At 40.2% G+C, this 17,957-nt stretch overlaps 1 protein-coding gene across 2 annotated transcripts in view; it reads right to left on the reverse strand.

The window, feature by feature from the left end:
- LOC108731258 (troponin T, cardiac muscle) overlaps positions 1 to 5,592 on the reverse strand; it is an 8,119-nt gene extending 2,527 nt beyond the window's left edge. The window contains exons 1-7 of one of the 2 annotated variants that reach the window (XM_018461492.1): positions 5,452 to 5,592; positions 5,044 to 5,388; positions 4,611 to 4,727; positions 4,117 to 4,413; positions 3,783 to 3,991; positions 3,244 to 3,453; positions 2,914 to 3,179 (exon numbers count right to left, since the gene is read on the reverse strand). In XM_018461492.1, the coding sequence (XP_018316994.1) occupies positions 3,005 to 3,179; positions 3,244 to 3,453; positions 3,783 to 3,991; positions 4,117 to 4,413; positions 4,611 to 4,727; positions 5,044 to 5,388; positions 5,452 to 5,499 (1,401 nt within the window). In that variant the 5' untranslated portion in view covers positions 5,500 to 5,592 and the 3' untranslated portion in view covers positions 2,914 to 3,004. Of the gene's footprint in view, positions 1 to 2,913; positions 3,180 to 3,243; positions 3,454 to 3,782; positions 3,992 to 4,116; positions 4,414 to 4,610; positions 4,728 to 5,043; positions 5,389 to 5,451 lie in introns of those variants that run through there. The other variant, XM_018461491.1, reaches the window with a different exon arrangement.
- Between the last annotated feature and the right edge of the window lie 12,365 nt (positions 5,593 to 17,957).

The raw sequence follows: 17,957 nt of genomic DNA on the forward strand, positions 1-17,957 counted from the left end.
CTTTCGATGCAAACAGCGGGAGATACACCCTCGCTCGATTTTATCTTGTCGCTAAAGTCAATTCTACGCCTACATGAAATTAATGAACGTCCTTTTTCGATCGATTACTCGTGATTCTGGGATCGCGCACGCCCGTATGCGAATGTGTAGATAACCTTTACAATCTCTTAAATTACTCCGTGCTTCGGTGGGTGGATGAATGAATGGAGCTACCCACACGCTGACAATGAAACGCGTTTGTTAATCTAACGCCATTCCACTAACTCATCTGAGTCTGTAATAAGAATTACGAAACCTCAAGTCGTTTATGCGATTGCAGAGACCTGCACCTCGGAACCAGTGCGAGAAGTCATGGAATTTGAGAGAAATGAATAGATTGCCTTAATGTAACAATCATTAAGAATCTTCTGACATGTCGGGTCTGTAAAAAACAAGATATAATTCTTTGTCGACGTTTAAAAAGAAAGATTTCTAAAAAGACTCAGGTTGTATATTAAACTATTTAGTGTTACAATAGAAGTCGTTAGCTATTTGTTATAAGTGGAAGTTCCGTATTCATTTTTGTACTTTGCACATTCTTAAAAGAGCAATTTAAAAAACCTGAAAAATGACTACGCAGAAACAGCCGGAAACGAGTGATAATAGAATGGTAGAATTGAATGAAAACATAAAAAAGGTCGTACATTCATGTTCAAGATAATGAAATCTTTTGTCAACAGTTGATTTTAAAGGATAGATCCTTGTAATTTATCTTGATAAATAAAAAATACTGAGTATTATTTCAAATTCATAATTCGGAATAACATTTACACACAGAAGAGATAACTTACAGCAAACAAAATCTTTACATATGAATGCAAGATATTATACTGGGAAAGAACAATTTTGTTGAAATATCTAAAAATCTAAAAATTTAGCTGGATAAAAATCTAAAAATAAATTTTGTTGAACTATCAAAATAATTACATAAAGCCGCTCAAACTGATTACTAGAATCTCAAAAATTTTTGCAGCATTGTTCATCATGCTTGAGTTTCCTACATAATTATTTTGATAGTTTAACAAATGTTTTCAAATCTATCTAATTTTTAGATATTTTAACAAAATCGTTTTTTCCATGTATGTAGAATTTGTACTGTGATCAAAGTCTCGCGGATTTTTCTTCGTTATTTCAAAACATTAATATAGGAAAAATTCATTAAAAAGAATAACTATGCAATAAGTTACAACAGATTGCTATATGAATAAATGAAATGAGTAAAGATCACTGTCGAAATTGGACCTTGATGCTTAATATTTGAAATGTCTCTTTCAATTAATTAGATAAATTGTGCGCCGATTACCATCGGATTTGAAATGCAATCTCCAACTGAAGCTGAAATATTAGAATCACAAATTAAATTAATCGTCAGTTTAATAATGACTCTAATAAACATTTTAAACACTGTAGAACTTATTGCGAAAAATATTATCTCAGCCAGGATACATTTTGCAATTAGTTCTGCAATGTTTTAAGATGCTTATTAGCATCATTACTAAATTAACACTCAATTTAATTTGTAATATTAATGTTTCTGCTTCAGTTTGCGTTTTAAATTCTACGATTATCAACGCGCAGTTTATATAACTAAAAGTATTTAATAAAATTTACATAGAAATATTATTAGGCACCAAGATCCAGACTCAATCATATGTATATATAATGACTTTTTGCTTTATAACTACAAATGTTAAGCTTCTTATCATGCTTGTGATAATTTGTAAAATAATATTGATCTGTGTTATTAATAAGTATCCTTTTTTTCACTAAAAGTAATAAACAATTTGAAAACAAAGTGAAAAAATTATAGAAACTCTAAGAAGACTTTTGCGTATAATTAGCGATGAAATAAAAAAGCGTCGAGAAACTTAATATTTGTACGCGTGGTCAATTTATTCCACCTTGCTCCGATTCACTCTATATGCATGGAAAATTGAGAGTTGGATAACGTTGGACTTTACATGTAAACGCTCGCTCTAATGCAGTAATCGAGTTAAGAACGCACTAATGTCATGCATGTGACACGAGGTAGACTCGGTGAAAACCTGTATGAAGATTTGTTTCTTTTTCTGCTTGAATTTATAATTAATACATTGCTAACTAACGCACTTAGATCTGCAGCAACAAAACATGTCCGTGCCCTTAGGATATACGAATAAATCGCGTCCACTAATGTACTCAACGATCGTATAATCAACGAATTGGCATAAAAACATCCGTAGGCGGATTGACACGATCGAATGAATTAATTCGATTTCGAAAGGTTCGATCGCACGCCACGCCGTAAATATAAATCAGTTGAGCCCGACAGTTACACGCATGCGTTGGTACGTAGAAGATATTTTTTAATCACAATTTCTTCTGCCAGTCTTTAATTTCTGCAAACAAACCTATCCTTTTAATTAGTATACCGTTGAATATACCGTAATGTTATAATTACAAGGATTCATAAATAATGCAAAATCATCATTGCGAAATGACGAGTCTGTCTTAAATCGCGATAACGTAATTGCGGCGCGAACAGCGATTTGCACATAACAACGTAAGAAATTTGCGATTATTTGGTCGCAGATAACTCAAGCTATCGCGCATATTCGCGCTGCCATAATATTAAGCTGTCACACAGAAGGCGATAATGCGAACGACTTATCGCGCTCATGTGCAAAGCTGAGTGCCTCAGTATGGCGTATGTGGGCGTGTTAGTGATTTACGCCAGTATGGTTTGTTTCTCATATAAGATGTCCGCGTGCGAAATCAATCATTCGGCGATTAATCCACGAGATTAACTAATTATTGTACCAGCTGCGTCTTGGCTAGTTGTGAATCTTGCTTCGAAGGAACACGAACGAATGGCTTAAAGGTAAGAAGGTGCGATGTTTATTTACGTTCAAGTCCCGTACGTATTTTTAAAAGATACAGTCGGTAAATAAATCCTCATGGAAGAGACGTTAGAGGATTTCGTTTATTAGAAACGATCTGGTTTCTCCTGCGTCATCGTCGACATTGCCAATGCCTCGCTGCTCGTCTTCTTCCTCCCGTTCGCAGGGCCGTACCGGTGAATCTCGCGCTTGATTATCTCAATGTCGTTCCTCACGGCGTCCAGCAACTTCATCTTCCTCTCCGTCTCACGCAGCACCGGTCTGGGTCGATGAACCGTGAATGACATTGACCGAAATCGCTACACACGAAATTAACAGATCTTACGGAGCCATCAGCAGCCCGCCTTCGAGCCTCTTCTCGTCGTGAGCCCATCGTAAATCTCTCAGAATTAAATGGAGTTTATTGACATCCTCTCGAACTCTGGCTGTCTGCTCGCAATACTCGTTCAATTCGCGTTCCTCAAACTCGATATCCTCCGCGAGGCATGTCTCCTTCTCCTTATAGTGAGCGACTCCGTTAACCATTTCAGCGATTCTAATTTCGATTTGCCAACAACAAACGGTTAATAAAGTCCTTGTTCGGATAGATGGTTAGAGAGATACATCAGTAGTAATTTCATTCATCGCCTTAAGTCAAAGATCTTTCATACTAGAGCTGCGACACTGTGGACATTTCGCCGGATAGCTCTACATGAATCAGTAATGCAATCCATGAAATATCGCCAGCGCAGAAGTTAAAGCGCCAGAGACGATATTTATCGGTTTCAAGATGATCAAAAGAACATTCGACAAGGAATACGACTCTTACATAACTTATTATGTTAATATGTAGCCGCGAAAGTAATATTGCTCGTTTCAACGTACTTATTGCGCCATTTTTCGAGTTCTCTGTCACGCTCGTCCAATTTATCCTTATAATTCACGTGAGCTATATGTAAAGCCTCGTAATCCATAGCGGTCATCTCTTCCCCGAGCGTTTCCAGATTTCGCAGTTGCATTTTTATCTCTTCGAGATGGTGCTGCAGGAGGATGTACTCGTAACGATTACGAGCGAGAATCTCGCGTCGTGACACCTGGCAATGAAGAAATCCTCATGTAAGCTCCGCGACTAACGTATATGCACGTCGGACGGATTTAATTGGTACGTCACATAATTGCTGTAATAGACAAGTGATGATTCACGGTCATTAAGTTACACCTGCCGACGAGTTATCTCGTTGACAGCCTTCTCCGTGAGCATTCGTCCGGTCTTCCCGTAAATGAGACCCGTCGCCACTTCCCTCTCACGATCCAGGAGTTCGTCGAACACTCGCGCGTTTTCGTCGCGCGTCTTTTGCACTCTGTCTTCATAGCTTTCCATGTCGGCTGCTATCCGTTTCTTCCGCTCCGTTACGTCGTCGAGGTACTGCTTATACGTGTGCAACGTTTGTCTATAGATCTGCTCCATTTGCTCGGATTCCTTTGTCGTATCCACGGGTGTCACTTTCTCTTGCATCTGCATGCATAAATGCATCGCGAGTGGCAAGAATCGTTTCTATTAAAGACAGCGCCTATTTCTATGCTGCACTTTCACATACGTCAGTTTAATCGTAACCAATCGAAAAAATAAAAAAATAAAACTTGCAGTTAACAGTGCAAAATAGAAATTAAATTAAATGTATATAACATTTACTATTGCTTGAACAATCTAACCTTTCTCATATGTGCGATAATCCACGACTCAAGAAGTCTATTTTTTCTTCGTAATTCTACTTGCTCAGCTAAAAGTTCTTTTAATTTGTTGAGCATTGCCTCGCGACTGGCAAAAATCTGCACCGGCAATCAAATTAAAGTCTCAGTGCAAATACTGCTACTTAACTTATTATAAGTATGTCCTTTTTAATATCGCAATACACTTTACGATCATCGTAATTTTATGAAAACACGTCAAGATGCTTGGGAAAGCCTTTTATTATTACCATTTCAATCGATCACAATAGCGACGGAACACGTATACAATGCGGAAACACATTTGTGCGAGGGCGCGTGATGAGAAGGGAGACTTAAGTCCTTAGAATATTACGAAGGTCGTGAGGCACAGTAATTCCACGGGCAGAATGACGCAGAATGACAAGTTTATGCGAACCTCGACTGGTATCTCAGCGAGCACGTGATCGGGCCCCACCACATCTTGCTGCACTTCCTCTTCGAGCTTTTCTGCCGTCGAGATTGTCGCAATATCTTCGGATGGTGCATCTCCTTCTTCTTCTGCTTCCTCATCTTCGAGACTCCGCTCTTCGTATCCTTCCTCCTCATATTCATGTTCTCCCGGTTCCTGGTCCCAAATAAAAAACTCATCCATTTTATAAATATCTTCCTTCTCTTCCTCTTCCTCCTCTATTCTTTCGTCTTTATATTCTTCATTCTCCGATGCCGAGTTTTCGCGATCATCGCTGACCACAGTATTCAGATATAACCTTTTCCCGTTGTCCTACAAAAATGAATCGCGCATTATCGAATTTTTAGGGATACCATAAGTTACCGCAGAAAGTACCTCGTCGACGAATTCGCCCGCATCGTTCTCTGTCATTTGCTCCGTCATATCGAGACTTGGTTTAAATCGATAAATGTAAGTAGTCGCGCCCCGGGACGTAGAGCGGAGCAACGAATGCTACGGAGAAACGGGGCTGGATAACAGCTGCCAGACGATGAAAACAGTCGAACGAATTCACCGCGGTTGGATCGACGTCTTCGCGAGAAGGCCTCGAGCCGCATGCGGTCGACCTTGAAGATCGAAGATGATCTTTTCTCTGGTATACGCTGCCACTGCCGCGTTGGTTTAACCGCGCTCACGCAGGCGCTGCACTGGGAGGAAAAGTTCCTCGCAGGACGTCGATTAAACTGCTGCGAGCTACCGGACACCGTCGGTGTGGATGCACGGTGTATCCTGCGGCGCGCAAGGTATGATTTCATCTTCGTGTGCTTTATTCTGCGCTGGCCACTCTTCCCGCTGATGTATGAAAAGTTTATTTATGGGGGACGTGCCTCGTTCGATCACGCAAGAGCTGCATGACGGCAGTAACATAGTGAGTTGAAACCCGAGTATCTTTCGTTTGCCGGACGTTAAAGCGAGGGGAATTAACAACGACACTGTATGTATGTAATTCGTCGAGGCACTCGAGACTAGAGACCGACACAACGTAATATCTTGCTGCCTTTTTTTTATTTGTTGATAAAAAGTGCGTGTTTATTTCTTAATTGTTGTATGAGCGTAATTTGAATATCTGTTGAATTAAACAATTTATTTCTAATTATTCTTAAGCAAGTTTATTTTCAACAAAAAAATTAAACTAAGCTTAGCAAAACAAATAATTGATATTTTTCAAAAAACACATTTGCTTAGAAAGTAAAACATCTATACAACATATATTTTTTAATATATAAATATAAATATTATATTAAATATTTCTTTATTTAATAGTCACAATAGAATGCATCTTTTTGTATAAATACGCTTAAAAATATATGCTCGTTTCTTATTTAATATTTCGGCTATCGTTATTATTTAATTATTGCTTTTTGAATATTTTTTATATATTTTATTCGTCCATTATTAATTTTAGGGCGCAGAAAAGTCAAATATCTCCTATTCAAGAACGAGTCGCGTTTATTTTTAGGCACCACGTAGCGATGCAGAGAGACACAATATATGCCAACGAAGGTGACGCTACAGAATGACGACGACATACGTGCTGCCGATGGTGCCTCGCACTTTACGCCTGGTCCTGCTGGGATTAGATGCCGTGGAGAAACAAAGAAAGAAGTAGGGACAATGTGAGGGTCGGAGAAAAAGAAACGAAGAAGTACTTGAGGCAGCGTGGGCAGCCGCTAGCACTGCATTCCTGTAGGATCAAGGATCCCTACTTGCTTCGTGTGTGCATTTACATACGCGGACACACGTGTGAGGAGCTTTGACTTACGAGACGGACGCGTGTTTACGTACATGCACCACCACCAACTACAGACGTAAATGTATCACTCATACATGTACGGTGACATAAAACTGTTCGCCTCTCATACTCCGTCCTCAGTACCATATACGTATTTTTTTTCATCACTCCAGTTCCATGCATGTAAGGAACAAAGGACATAAACTCCAATGTATGTGAATATCGAAATAATGATCTCGCAAGAATTATGCCTCTATTTCTACCAATATAAATTAACTTTAATCTCGGTTCAACTTACTTTTCATCTTTTACTAGTTCTAAGAATTAGAAAAAGATGGAGAGTAAGTTACACCGAGATTCAAATTAGTCTCTACTCCCTAAAACTTTTAGAGTGAATCCCATTCTGACTCCTAAAGATTGAACTACTCTTTTTCGAGAGGCTCAATTTTCACTCTTTAGGGTAAGATTGCACTTTAAAGAATTTAGAGAGTACATCAATGGAAACAAATTGATGAATTATCGAAATAAGAGAATTATGTGATATCTTCTTTTTCTTTCCTTTTTAATAAAGAACACGTACGAGTAATTCGTCCTAGTCAAAATACAAGATGCATATCAAACTGATGTTTCTCAATCCAGAGGAAATGAAGGAACGGATGTGATTTATTACGGAGATACGCAACGTAAAGTATCAGTATTTCCAGACCGCGCAGTGAAAGACATTCGTTCATCATGGTCGTGCCAAGTAAGGAATCGGGATGGTGTAAGAAAGCGGTTTATGCGGCGTGACGGGTGACAAGCCGAAGACAGAAGTGCCACGCGGAAGAGCCGCGGGGACACATCGTTCGCGCGAACGTTCGAGGAATTCATCGCAAGGACCGCGGTGTGTTTTTCCATTTAGCTTTACGTATGTACATACGTAGGCACCAATGTTATGTATATGCCGGGCGTGTCCAGGCCGTTCGTTGGCCTTTCCTCGGATTTGATTTCCTTTCGAATCGCCGCGTATATTCCCAACTCGTCCGTGCAGGCTGCAGCGATGGAAACTGGACTGACTGGCTTTAACGGCGCGTCTCGAGCTCGCGTCCGTGATGGTCGTACGTGCGACCCACGTGAACGTATATACAAGGCTCCTACATTGCGACCACTGTCGCGCGTTACGTGCATGTACAGCGTATATTGGAAACGCGTGTGTATGCGTGCGCGAGCGCACGCTCGCGAGAGGGAGAGAATCCCTAGAGAATGCAAGCGCGTTGAATCGTCGTGCGTCAAATAGAACGCGACGAGGAGCGCGGCAGCCTGCAGATACCATTGTGACCGGTTGCATAAACCCGCCATCTTGGTATCCTCAAGGACGCGCATCGAATCCTAAGGTCAACGCACTCGACTCACATCGACCGCCCTCCGCCTCCTCCTCCACTTCGTCGTTGACTTCTTTTTCTGGACCTTTCCCCCTGCTCCTCTGTTCGCCACATACTTCTTTCTTTCTTTCTCGCTGCCATCGTTGCACGTTGGTATAGCGTTTCCTCTCGCTCTCGCTCGCGGGTGAGATGGAGAATCTCATCTGGCCACGAGCGGGATGTCACTGCCATTAATCCCGCCGATACGGCCCTGGCCAGAGTCGGTCGAGCGTCTTCCTCATTTTCTTCTTTTCCTTCTCTCTCCCTCCCTCTTTCTCTCTCTTGTCCTCTCCCTTTCTCTCTCTCTCTCGCTCTTTCTCCACCTTCTGCTTCTTCTTCTACTCTTTCGATCTTACGACCTCCGCTTCTCGTACAGAATGATAAACGCAGGATATTCCGCGGGCACCATCGACCGCATCCCCGTATAAAGTACTAGGTCGTTAGAGACGGCATTTAATCTCGCGCAAAAAGCACAACTGTGAACTGGACTGATTAGAGACGCTTCGGTGAGCAGTCTTTCAATCGGCCATATCCCTTATAACTTTCTAACCGAGAGTGTCACGATTCGACGAGAACCAGATCGATACCGGTAGCACGCGATATCGTGATAAACGCAGACATCTGCTACACTCGAGAATGTGGCCTGCTGATGTTATGGCTGTTCCGCGTTTAATTATCTATATTATACATAGCAGCGGAAGACGCTCGTGAAATAACCAGGACTTTAAATGAGAGTGTCCATCGCCGCTAAAACATTAAAATACGAGAATGCTAACTGTAACATTCCAGCATTAAATACTTGTGCAAGGATACAAGCATGAAAGAATCGAGTCGGTGAACTCTTATCGAAGGAATCGACCTCTTTCGCGTAAGGTCGAGATTACGAGAATCTAAAAGAAGTGTTAAAATTTTTGGAGTGATCGTATAGCGAAGCAAGAGACGAGTAAATCACAGAGAGCCAAGGCAGAGCGGGAAGAAAAAGAAGAGGGATCGGGAGCCGAAGAAGAAGCGGAGGAAGCAAAGGGAGAAGAAGAAAAAGAAGAGGGCTGCAAGGTCTGACCCTGGCGATCTTGGCCTGCAGGGTTATTCTATTTATATCACGAACTTAGCTATATTTAGCTTACAGGGCCCGGCAGGAAAGCGAACGAAGAAGAGAGTCTAAGGGTGCGGTGAGGAAGGACGCGGAGAAGAGCTGAGAAGGGCCGCAGGTTCGTGATGACGCGAAGGGAGTAGAACGGGACAAGTGGGCCCCGAACGATCGCCCAACGATAGAGGAAGAAGAAAGACAGAGTTAAGTCGCCCAACACGGTCGCTTCGATAATCCGCCTGACGAATACATTAGCACTCTTCAGTCTCGTTATCCCGTGCGATTTCCGCCATACCTGGGCCCACTCGATATTTCGTATTCGCACTTTAATCTCCACGTTTTACACATGCATATATATAACGTGTTGATTAGCACTTCAAGTTCGGGTCATCGCAGCTTTGATCATTTCTTGAACGCGTTTAATGTCGTTCAGAGATGTACGAAGAACAGAATAATCACGCTGGATATCTATTTGTATTTTATTAAATGTAACTATTTTTCTAATTAAATACCTAAAGCATTTATATACATAATTCAAAAACATTGCAAATTAATTAATGACAAGATTAATTAACTCTTAGTACACATGATTTAATCATGATGAGTAGATTATTCGTGTCCTACACATTTCTTTTCTTTAAACATTAAATAATGGTCTCTCTTTTTTCTTTTTTAATATACAACTTTACAAACACTTTCTAAAGATGTTAAAATATATTTAAGGTTCATTTAATAATTTTGTATATTTGTAAAAGTGATGAAAATTAATTCGAGACACAAACGACCCATCTCATGTGTAGTAAAAGACTAGAAAATTATTGTATGTACTAAATGAAGCACAATCTTAATTAGTATCATCAGTGACTTTATAAATTTCTTTCAATTGCATAACTACGAGGAGATTTAGATTGATATGAAACGATGTGATATTCGATGGAATCTGAAAATTCATCGAGCTGTATGATATATCTCTTCGAAACTGTAGAAATTACCTTTCTTTTGTAAGCTTAATAGTAACCTTCTGAAATTGCTGCCTTGCTTTGTTCAAGTCTTCATTACATTCCCCGGAACAATCGCGATATCTCAGAGCGTGTAAAATTCATAGCGCGAAAAGGGGGAGTCACGATAGACGCTTCACCGACTTCAAGACGGCTATATGCTCATGTCGGCCTATCGAGGTTATCGCGGTCCACGTCGTAAATTCAGGCCCCAACAATCCCGATTACTCCCGCATCTTTCTTTCTTTCTTTCTTCCTCTCTTTTGCCACCTTGCTCTCACTCTTCTTCTTCGAGATCCGACAAACTCGCGTTGCTATTTCGCGTCCGCGAAAAGATCCATAGCTTCCACAAGTACGTGTTATGAAGGAAACTATACGAGGGACCGGCACGAAGACAGTCATATATCCCAGCCGTACACCCTGGCCGCATACCAGACGTGAACACTTACGACCGACGTAAGGTCCAAACATCCATGCCACGACCGAGCATTCGCAGTTTCTGTCGCGAACTGCCGTGCTAAATCATCCTAGTCGAGAGAAGTTCGCATTGAGAAAGTGCCACGTATATATCTGTACGAAGGAAGAGGTCCCTTCCGCTAGAAATACTCAAGGAGATTGAACATTAGAAGGTGGAGGATTAAAAGCAAGAAAGGGTTGATTGAAATTATATACATAAAACAAACTCCATTAGAGGTTTTCATAATAAATTACTGATATTAAAGAATAAAACGCTTTCATTGGATCGCTTATTGGAACACGGAGTGTTTTATTGAGATAAGTGCTACCATTCTAATAAAAATATACGTCTAGACGTTGATAAAATAGGGGAGGCACGGAGGAAGTTATAATTTGTTCACTTCACGGGTTTACTTCGTTATTTGCGAAAGATGGGAAATAAATTGCCGCGCGAAGTGCTGAAGTGCCAAGGGCATTACTTCTTTTTAATTTAGTGCATCCTTCGCGTATGTCGAGGTTCTCTCACCCGGTACGAGCACAACCGAGTGTTCGTGGGTCACGCGTTGTAGTGATAAATCATCCTAGATAATGGGATACTACCATTCCATTTCCAACGTGCTGTCAGCGGATAAGAACCGATACGTATGCGAAGTATTTTCCACCGAGAATTCGTAGCTCTTACGCACCCTGTGTCGATGTACTGAATCATTTCAGACAGGTTTACAATTTATTATTCGGAGAGAATGGACGACAAGAATAAACGGAGAGACGGAAAGCACGTTGTCGGCGCGTGTACGTTCATTAAAAAATACGATTCCATTGAAGAAAACGAATAAACATGAATAGAACAACACTCTTCCCGTTTTTCGATCGTCGGTTCTGCATTTATGGATTTTCCATGTGCGTTCGTTCTAACCCGCACAATAAGGATGTATGTGCGTTACCTAGGCATCGCGTCGCGTCGTCGTGTAATGCATTGCGACGTTAAATCATGTCCGAGCGCGAATAAGTTATCGAAGAAAAACGCCGCGAAGCCGCACGTATACGCGAAGGGAAGAGGTACGAAGGTCTTCCTCGCCAAGAATACCCGCAGTGAAAATTGCGCAACGCCGAAGTCGCGCGTCCCACGCTGTCGCTATACTGCAACATCGACGTTTACGCAGGTTCCAAGGGTAAAAAGACGTAATCGAATGAGAGGAAGAGACGAACGCGCGTACGCGTATCGCGCATTTTATAATTTCGCTGGATGAATCGGCATTAAGCGTTGCTCGTGCGCGCCGGTACTCGCGCGCTGAGTGACTTCACGATAAATCAAGCGAGCGTGAATCAAGAGACGAGTTAACAGCATCGCGAAACAAAGGCGCGGTCATCTGTGATTCGGCATTTTCCTTTATCCCAAAGAGAGATGTATAAAGCGTACATTACATTTCGCAGTAAATAACCGACGCTAATGGAGATAGCGCGATCTGATTTTCTATTATTACGGAAGTAGTCTATTCAGATACGTGATTCTCTCTTTCTCTCTCTCTCTCCTTCTTTCTTTTTTATCGCAGGCAACGATAATGAGCCTCCTACATGCTTTCAACATAGCTTTATGCAACAAATTCGCAGGAAATAATTTAACATATGTAGTTAAGAGAGGTTCTAGATATAAATGGAATAGAACGAAATATGGGCATACGTCTGTAGAGTCTGTGTACTGCTTCTTCGTATATCTTACATTCAAATACGATTAACCTTTCGAATTACAGTAATACTGTAATACTGTATGTACCTGCAATAATGCATGACGAGTTTTGTTACGATCCCACGTAATGTATTATAGATGCTGGTATCATTAGAAAAGAAAGTTTATATAAAAGTAATGTTTTTAATTTTTCGCTCATCCAATGTGTAGTATAATGCACGTAATATTTGTGCGAAATTAATTTGTGCTTAAATACGTTCAGTATCTTGTGATTTCTTAAAAATATTTTTAAAAATTATTGAGCAATTTTGAGAATTATACTGTGTGAATGCATTTATTAACAATGGATTTTCGTTTACTTTTTTATTATATCTAAAATACTGCAATATAATAATAATAATTTATCACATTTATAATGCATTAATATGCCTTCTTTCCAATAAACCATTAGCTTCGCGATAAATAGCGGTTCAACCATTTTCATCATCATCTCACATAATCGAAAGCGTTTAGTGTTTTGTGTGTTCAGCATTTCATTGCTGTTATTGTCTTTTTGAACGTGCATTTCCTACGCAAAGAAACGGTATGTTTCCTGCATCGGCTTTCTGCGAACTCTTCTCGACAACTAAAGAGCGCGCGAACAAAAACGGTTCATCATCCAACCACGTTTTGCAAAGCAGTGCGAGTTATCGGCGCGTTAAAATCCCCATTAAGCTAGTATTGTGAGAAAAAAAACTATATGCCTACATATCAGTATACTTAATGTCATCCTTTTTGCCAGAACGCTTACTGGCATAATTAAAGTTAAGCAGAGGTATTTTGGTGCCTCAGGTAGAGTGACAATCCTACGTTTCTCTACCAACAACTGATAAAAATATTGATTGAGAGAATTATCTTGACATTTCTTATAAATATGATGGATGATTTGTTACTTAAATAAATGAAAACGCAAATATATAAACATGAAAGGCATCTATGAAAAAATATTATTTTTGAAACATTCATCGTATCATTAGTTTACAATAATTTATAACCAATAAATACACTGTAAAAAATAAAATGTTAATTTTAACTTACAGACGTTTAGTGGATTTTCTGAGACATGCAAAACTATTAAAATTAACATTTTTGTGTCTTTAAGTTAAAATTAACATTTTATTTTTTACAGTGTATTTTATGGCTAATAAATATTTTAATGAATGTATAAACATAATACTCCATGAGAAAATTACTTTTAGTATGTATCGTATCCATTACTTTATAGTAAATTCATAATTAATAAATATTTTTTAAAATAATTATCTGCTTATTGAAGCATTTGCGCTTAATGGGGCGGTTTCGTCATTGATTTATCTAACTTAAATCTACTAAGCAAACACATCACATCCACAACAAACAATTCTTACCTTTTTCGACGATTGCGGCCTTGATCGTGCGTCTCGTGAAGCGAATGCCGACGACGATCGCGATTCCGTTTCTTCAGACTTCTGCCTTCGCTGCCGTAGATTGGTCCGCCTCGCGTCAAGGTCCCAAGGTCGCCCAACATGAACTTCTCATGATGGTTCATGCTGTTCGATCGCGGCCGATCGTAACCATGAGACTTCGCGGAATTACCGTGGTTGATGATCTTTCGGGCGCCGTTGTGCATGTAGCGTCCATGTTCTCTCGGTAGGCTGCAGTAGAGATTTTGCGACGTGTAAATCGTCTTGCCCAAGGATTTATTGTCCCGTCCGTTATCGCCAATATTTGCATTTCCCTTCGAGGAAAACGTGGAGTTGACGTCGTGACTTCCTTTCGAACCGCCACCCAGATGTTCCCGCAACCACTTTCCTATGCCACCACCTCCGCTGCTTCCAGTATGGTTGTCTTGAACGCCGTAGGAATCGCCGGTCTTGCTTCTGTAACAGAAAGGACAAAACAAATATTGCTTACTGCTACAAGGGCTTAAATTACGCTCGATTACTTTCTTCTTCAGCAAACACGCCTTTTCTTCCCACGCACGTTCACAAAGTACGTAGGGATGGAAAACTGCAGCGCTGCCGTCACGTGGCAACGATGAAAGAAAATGCAGCGCGTGTTGCAAGAAGAAAAGACAGCGGAATACAATATTTCAATGGAGGGAAGAAGAAATGAAACGAATTGCGTTCACGGTATTCGAAGAGAGAGGCATAATAATCGCGCCATGACGGCCTCGGTTCAGCGGTTTTGATTTCAATACCCAGACAAATTGATAGAGAAAGACCATACATGTAACGAGGCAAAAACCAAAAAAAGATATACGATTAGAAAAAAAAGAAGGATCTGGATGAGGAGAAAAGAGACGGGATCGGAAAAAGGAATCAGGGCGAATGCTTTATTGTAATAAGGGCTATGTGGGACGAAACAGACGAGACTGACGGATGGGGGAAGGGCCGGTAGTAGTTAGGACGCGATGACCTTGCCAAGGTCAGTGATACTTCTGGCCATCGCCAGTAGAAGCCGCCACCTTCTCGACTTGTACGTACGTGTGGCTTCGAGGGTTCTTCTTTATCGATAATTCTGCACTTCTTAGTAACTAGCACTTTTTCAATGTCAATTAATTCTTACCACGTAAGTTTGCGATGCGTATTCGTTACGGTCTGCAATAGACTTATATCGATACTTAAACCAACGAACTTTATCGCGATATCATCCTGGCACAGCCGGTATGGCAAACTGCGCATCGAATTAACGATCGGCATTATAATTTAAATCAATGTCTAATGCGCACGGTTTATATTTAATCGGAGGACCGAAGGGGACGCCTGAAGACTCAATACGAACGAGCGTCGCGCTTTGCGATTCGCCGAGATGCACTTAATTAATTGCAGCGAAATTAATTAGCCGCGTTACGCAGGTTACTTAATTGACCGGCAATAACGAGTCTTAGACTTTCTGATAAAGGGACCTCGTCGAAAGTCTAATCGGCAACGAGATCTCGGGTCCAACGTTAAAGACGAAAAGGAGGAGAGTAGGGGAAGCCGGGTAGCGGTCCTGATGCAGTTTCATGATTCTCGGTGTATTATCCGGCGTGTTACGCCACTGTATGAAATTCCGGTTTTGCCGCCCCCTCCGGCCGTTCGGGTACCCGCTCATCCCCCCTATGCTGTTATCTCTTTGGCTTTTTTTCCGATGCTCGTTTTTGCCTACCGCCTCGTGAGCCGCGCCCGAACCCGAAAGCAAACGCATTATCACGGAGCAATCGTCTTCTTCTCGGCCAATCAACGACCTCTTTAGGGATCGCACTTTTGGTGGTAACCGGTTGCATTCCCGAATCAAATAAAAACACCTCGCACTTCCTCGCTTAAACGGGAAGCAATATTACGAAGCGCATATCATGCAGCATTTTAAACTGAACTTACAAACATTGTTATTAATCAGTACAACTGATTAATATATATTGTTTTAATTATACCGTAAATATATTGGTATTTTATAAGTTACATAAAATACCTTATTTTTTTAACAGTAATAAAATTATAATATATATGAATTTGAATATATTTCAGTATATACATTATTTTAACGTTACCGATAATCGGAAAATAATATAGAAAAGTAACAGTCTATTAGAATGTCATTAAGTAAATCCATGTCTACATGAAGCGAAATTCAAATCATGCTTCATACGAATGTGATATTTTTATCCTAATTGTTATTAAATGTCATTTTCTTCCCTTCTTTCTCCGCTTTCCGTTTAACGTATTTAATTACAGCTTAATCTTCATGATTCACTGATGCGGCGTCACGCTCGTGTTTGCTGAAGCCTGAATCCAGCGTACTAAGCAATGCATTTGTATGCACTTTGTTCGCTCCAGCAGAGGTTCGAGTCCTCTTTTTGTCGCGTCGTTCTGTCAGCCTCGTGCCATTTTATTCGATGACGTTGTCGGCTATGACGCAAACATGAATCGCGAATGCAGTGTGATTCGCCGATGGTGACTATTGTTTCAAAACGATTGCGCAGTAACAAAACGTGCCAAATATTATTTCTGTCTTACGTCAGTTTCATTTTTCAGTGACATTCAATATTAAATTTTAAGTCAATCAAATAAATAGGTACAAGAGACAGCGCGTTATATATTTAATCTTCTTATTAAAAAAATGTAATAAAGTTATTCCAAAATCTTAATTATGACTAAACTGTACTAAAGAAACTATTCGGGATAATTCGAGAAATATACGAGAATAGAAGAAATTAAATAAAGATGTTACAAGTTTATTCATGATCCACTCGTATATTTAAGAAACATATTTTGCAGACAAATTAGAAATGATGATACGTGTCAAGTAAAAACATGGTCGATTTCATGGAACATCCTGCCAACATTCACCCTGTCTTTTCGTACTTGAGTGACCTGAACTCGGGTTGATTCCCTTTCTTTTCTTATTCTTCATTTCACCAGTTCTTTAGCTTTTGCGCGGCTCGTTTCGCGAGTTCCTCGTTGCCTTCTTATTTTTCCCGCCTGCCATGTTCATCCTTTCCCTTCTTCTCGCTGCTGTTTCGTTTCTTCCCTTCCTACATCTTTTTCCTTCCATTTTTTCCTTGTTCTTTCTCTGTTGATATAAACACTTACTTTTCCTCAGTTGTAAGAGTGTGTGTGTGTGTGTGTGTGTGTGTCTTTTCTTGCGAAGAGATTCATATATATGCTATTCTTCGTGACTCGATAGTACTCGTCTTCTTTATTAGGATAGAGGAATGAATAATTCATTGTATGGTTAATTAATAATCCTACGCACAGACGTGTATATTATTATTCGTTATTAATGCTTTCTTAGGACTAAAAATATACAAATACAAAAATTTGTCGTGCGAAATAAATGTAATGTCCATCACGCGTTTAGATTTGATATTTAAATCTGATAACGAAACGTATGTACATATTTGTCAAAATTGGTTTTTATAAAAATATTTCATTTGCATTGAAATAACGTAAAGCATTGATATTTCAAGTTACGTTCGTGCGATTTTAGAAATCTGATGCTGAATGCACAGGATCGTAAATTAAATTTCCGCAGAGGAGCTGCGTAATAGAAAAATATCATATTTCCCAGAATTGTTCATTAAAATATCTACAAGCTGCTGCTTCTATCTTGACAGAGAAGCCACATATTGATTACTACTAGATGATGTTGCAGTACTTGCAAGTAGGGATGAACGTTGCAGTACATGGGATTAACATTTAGATGAGCGGAATGCTTGCGTCGACTTACGTTGCGCTGTTGCTGCTTCAAGTACAAAGGATTAACATCCTTACAAGCACCCATACGTGTTTTTATGCAGCATCCAACTGAATCATCCTTATACTCATAAACGTCACCGGTTTCTTCCAGCACAAGCCTCTCGACGGAAGTCGGCTCCTCTTGTAGCGAGTTCCGAAACTCGTCGGCTGACTGGTTTCGGCGAAACGATAGCGAAAATCCCCGTCAATATTGATCGTCGTTCTTGTCTTGAAGTCAAAGGTCC

Source organism: Mycetomoellerius zeteki, unplaced genomic scaffold (assembly GCF_001594055.1).
Source record: "Mycetomoellerius zeteki isolate Tzet28-1 unplaced genomic scaffold, Tzet1.0 scaffold122, whole genome shotgun sequence".
Lineage (NCBI taxonomy): Eukaryota > Metazoa > Arthropoda > Insecta > Hymenoptera > Formicidae > Mycetomoellerius > Mycetomoellerius zeteki.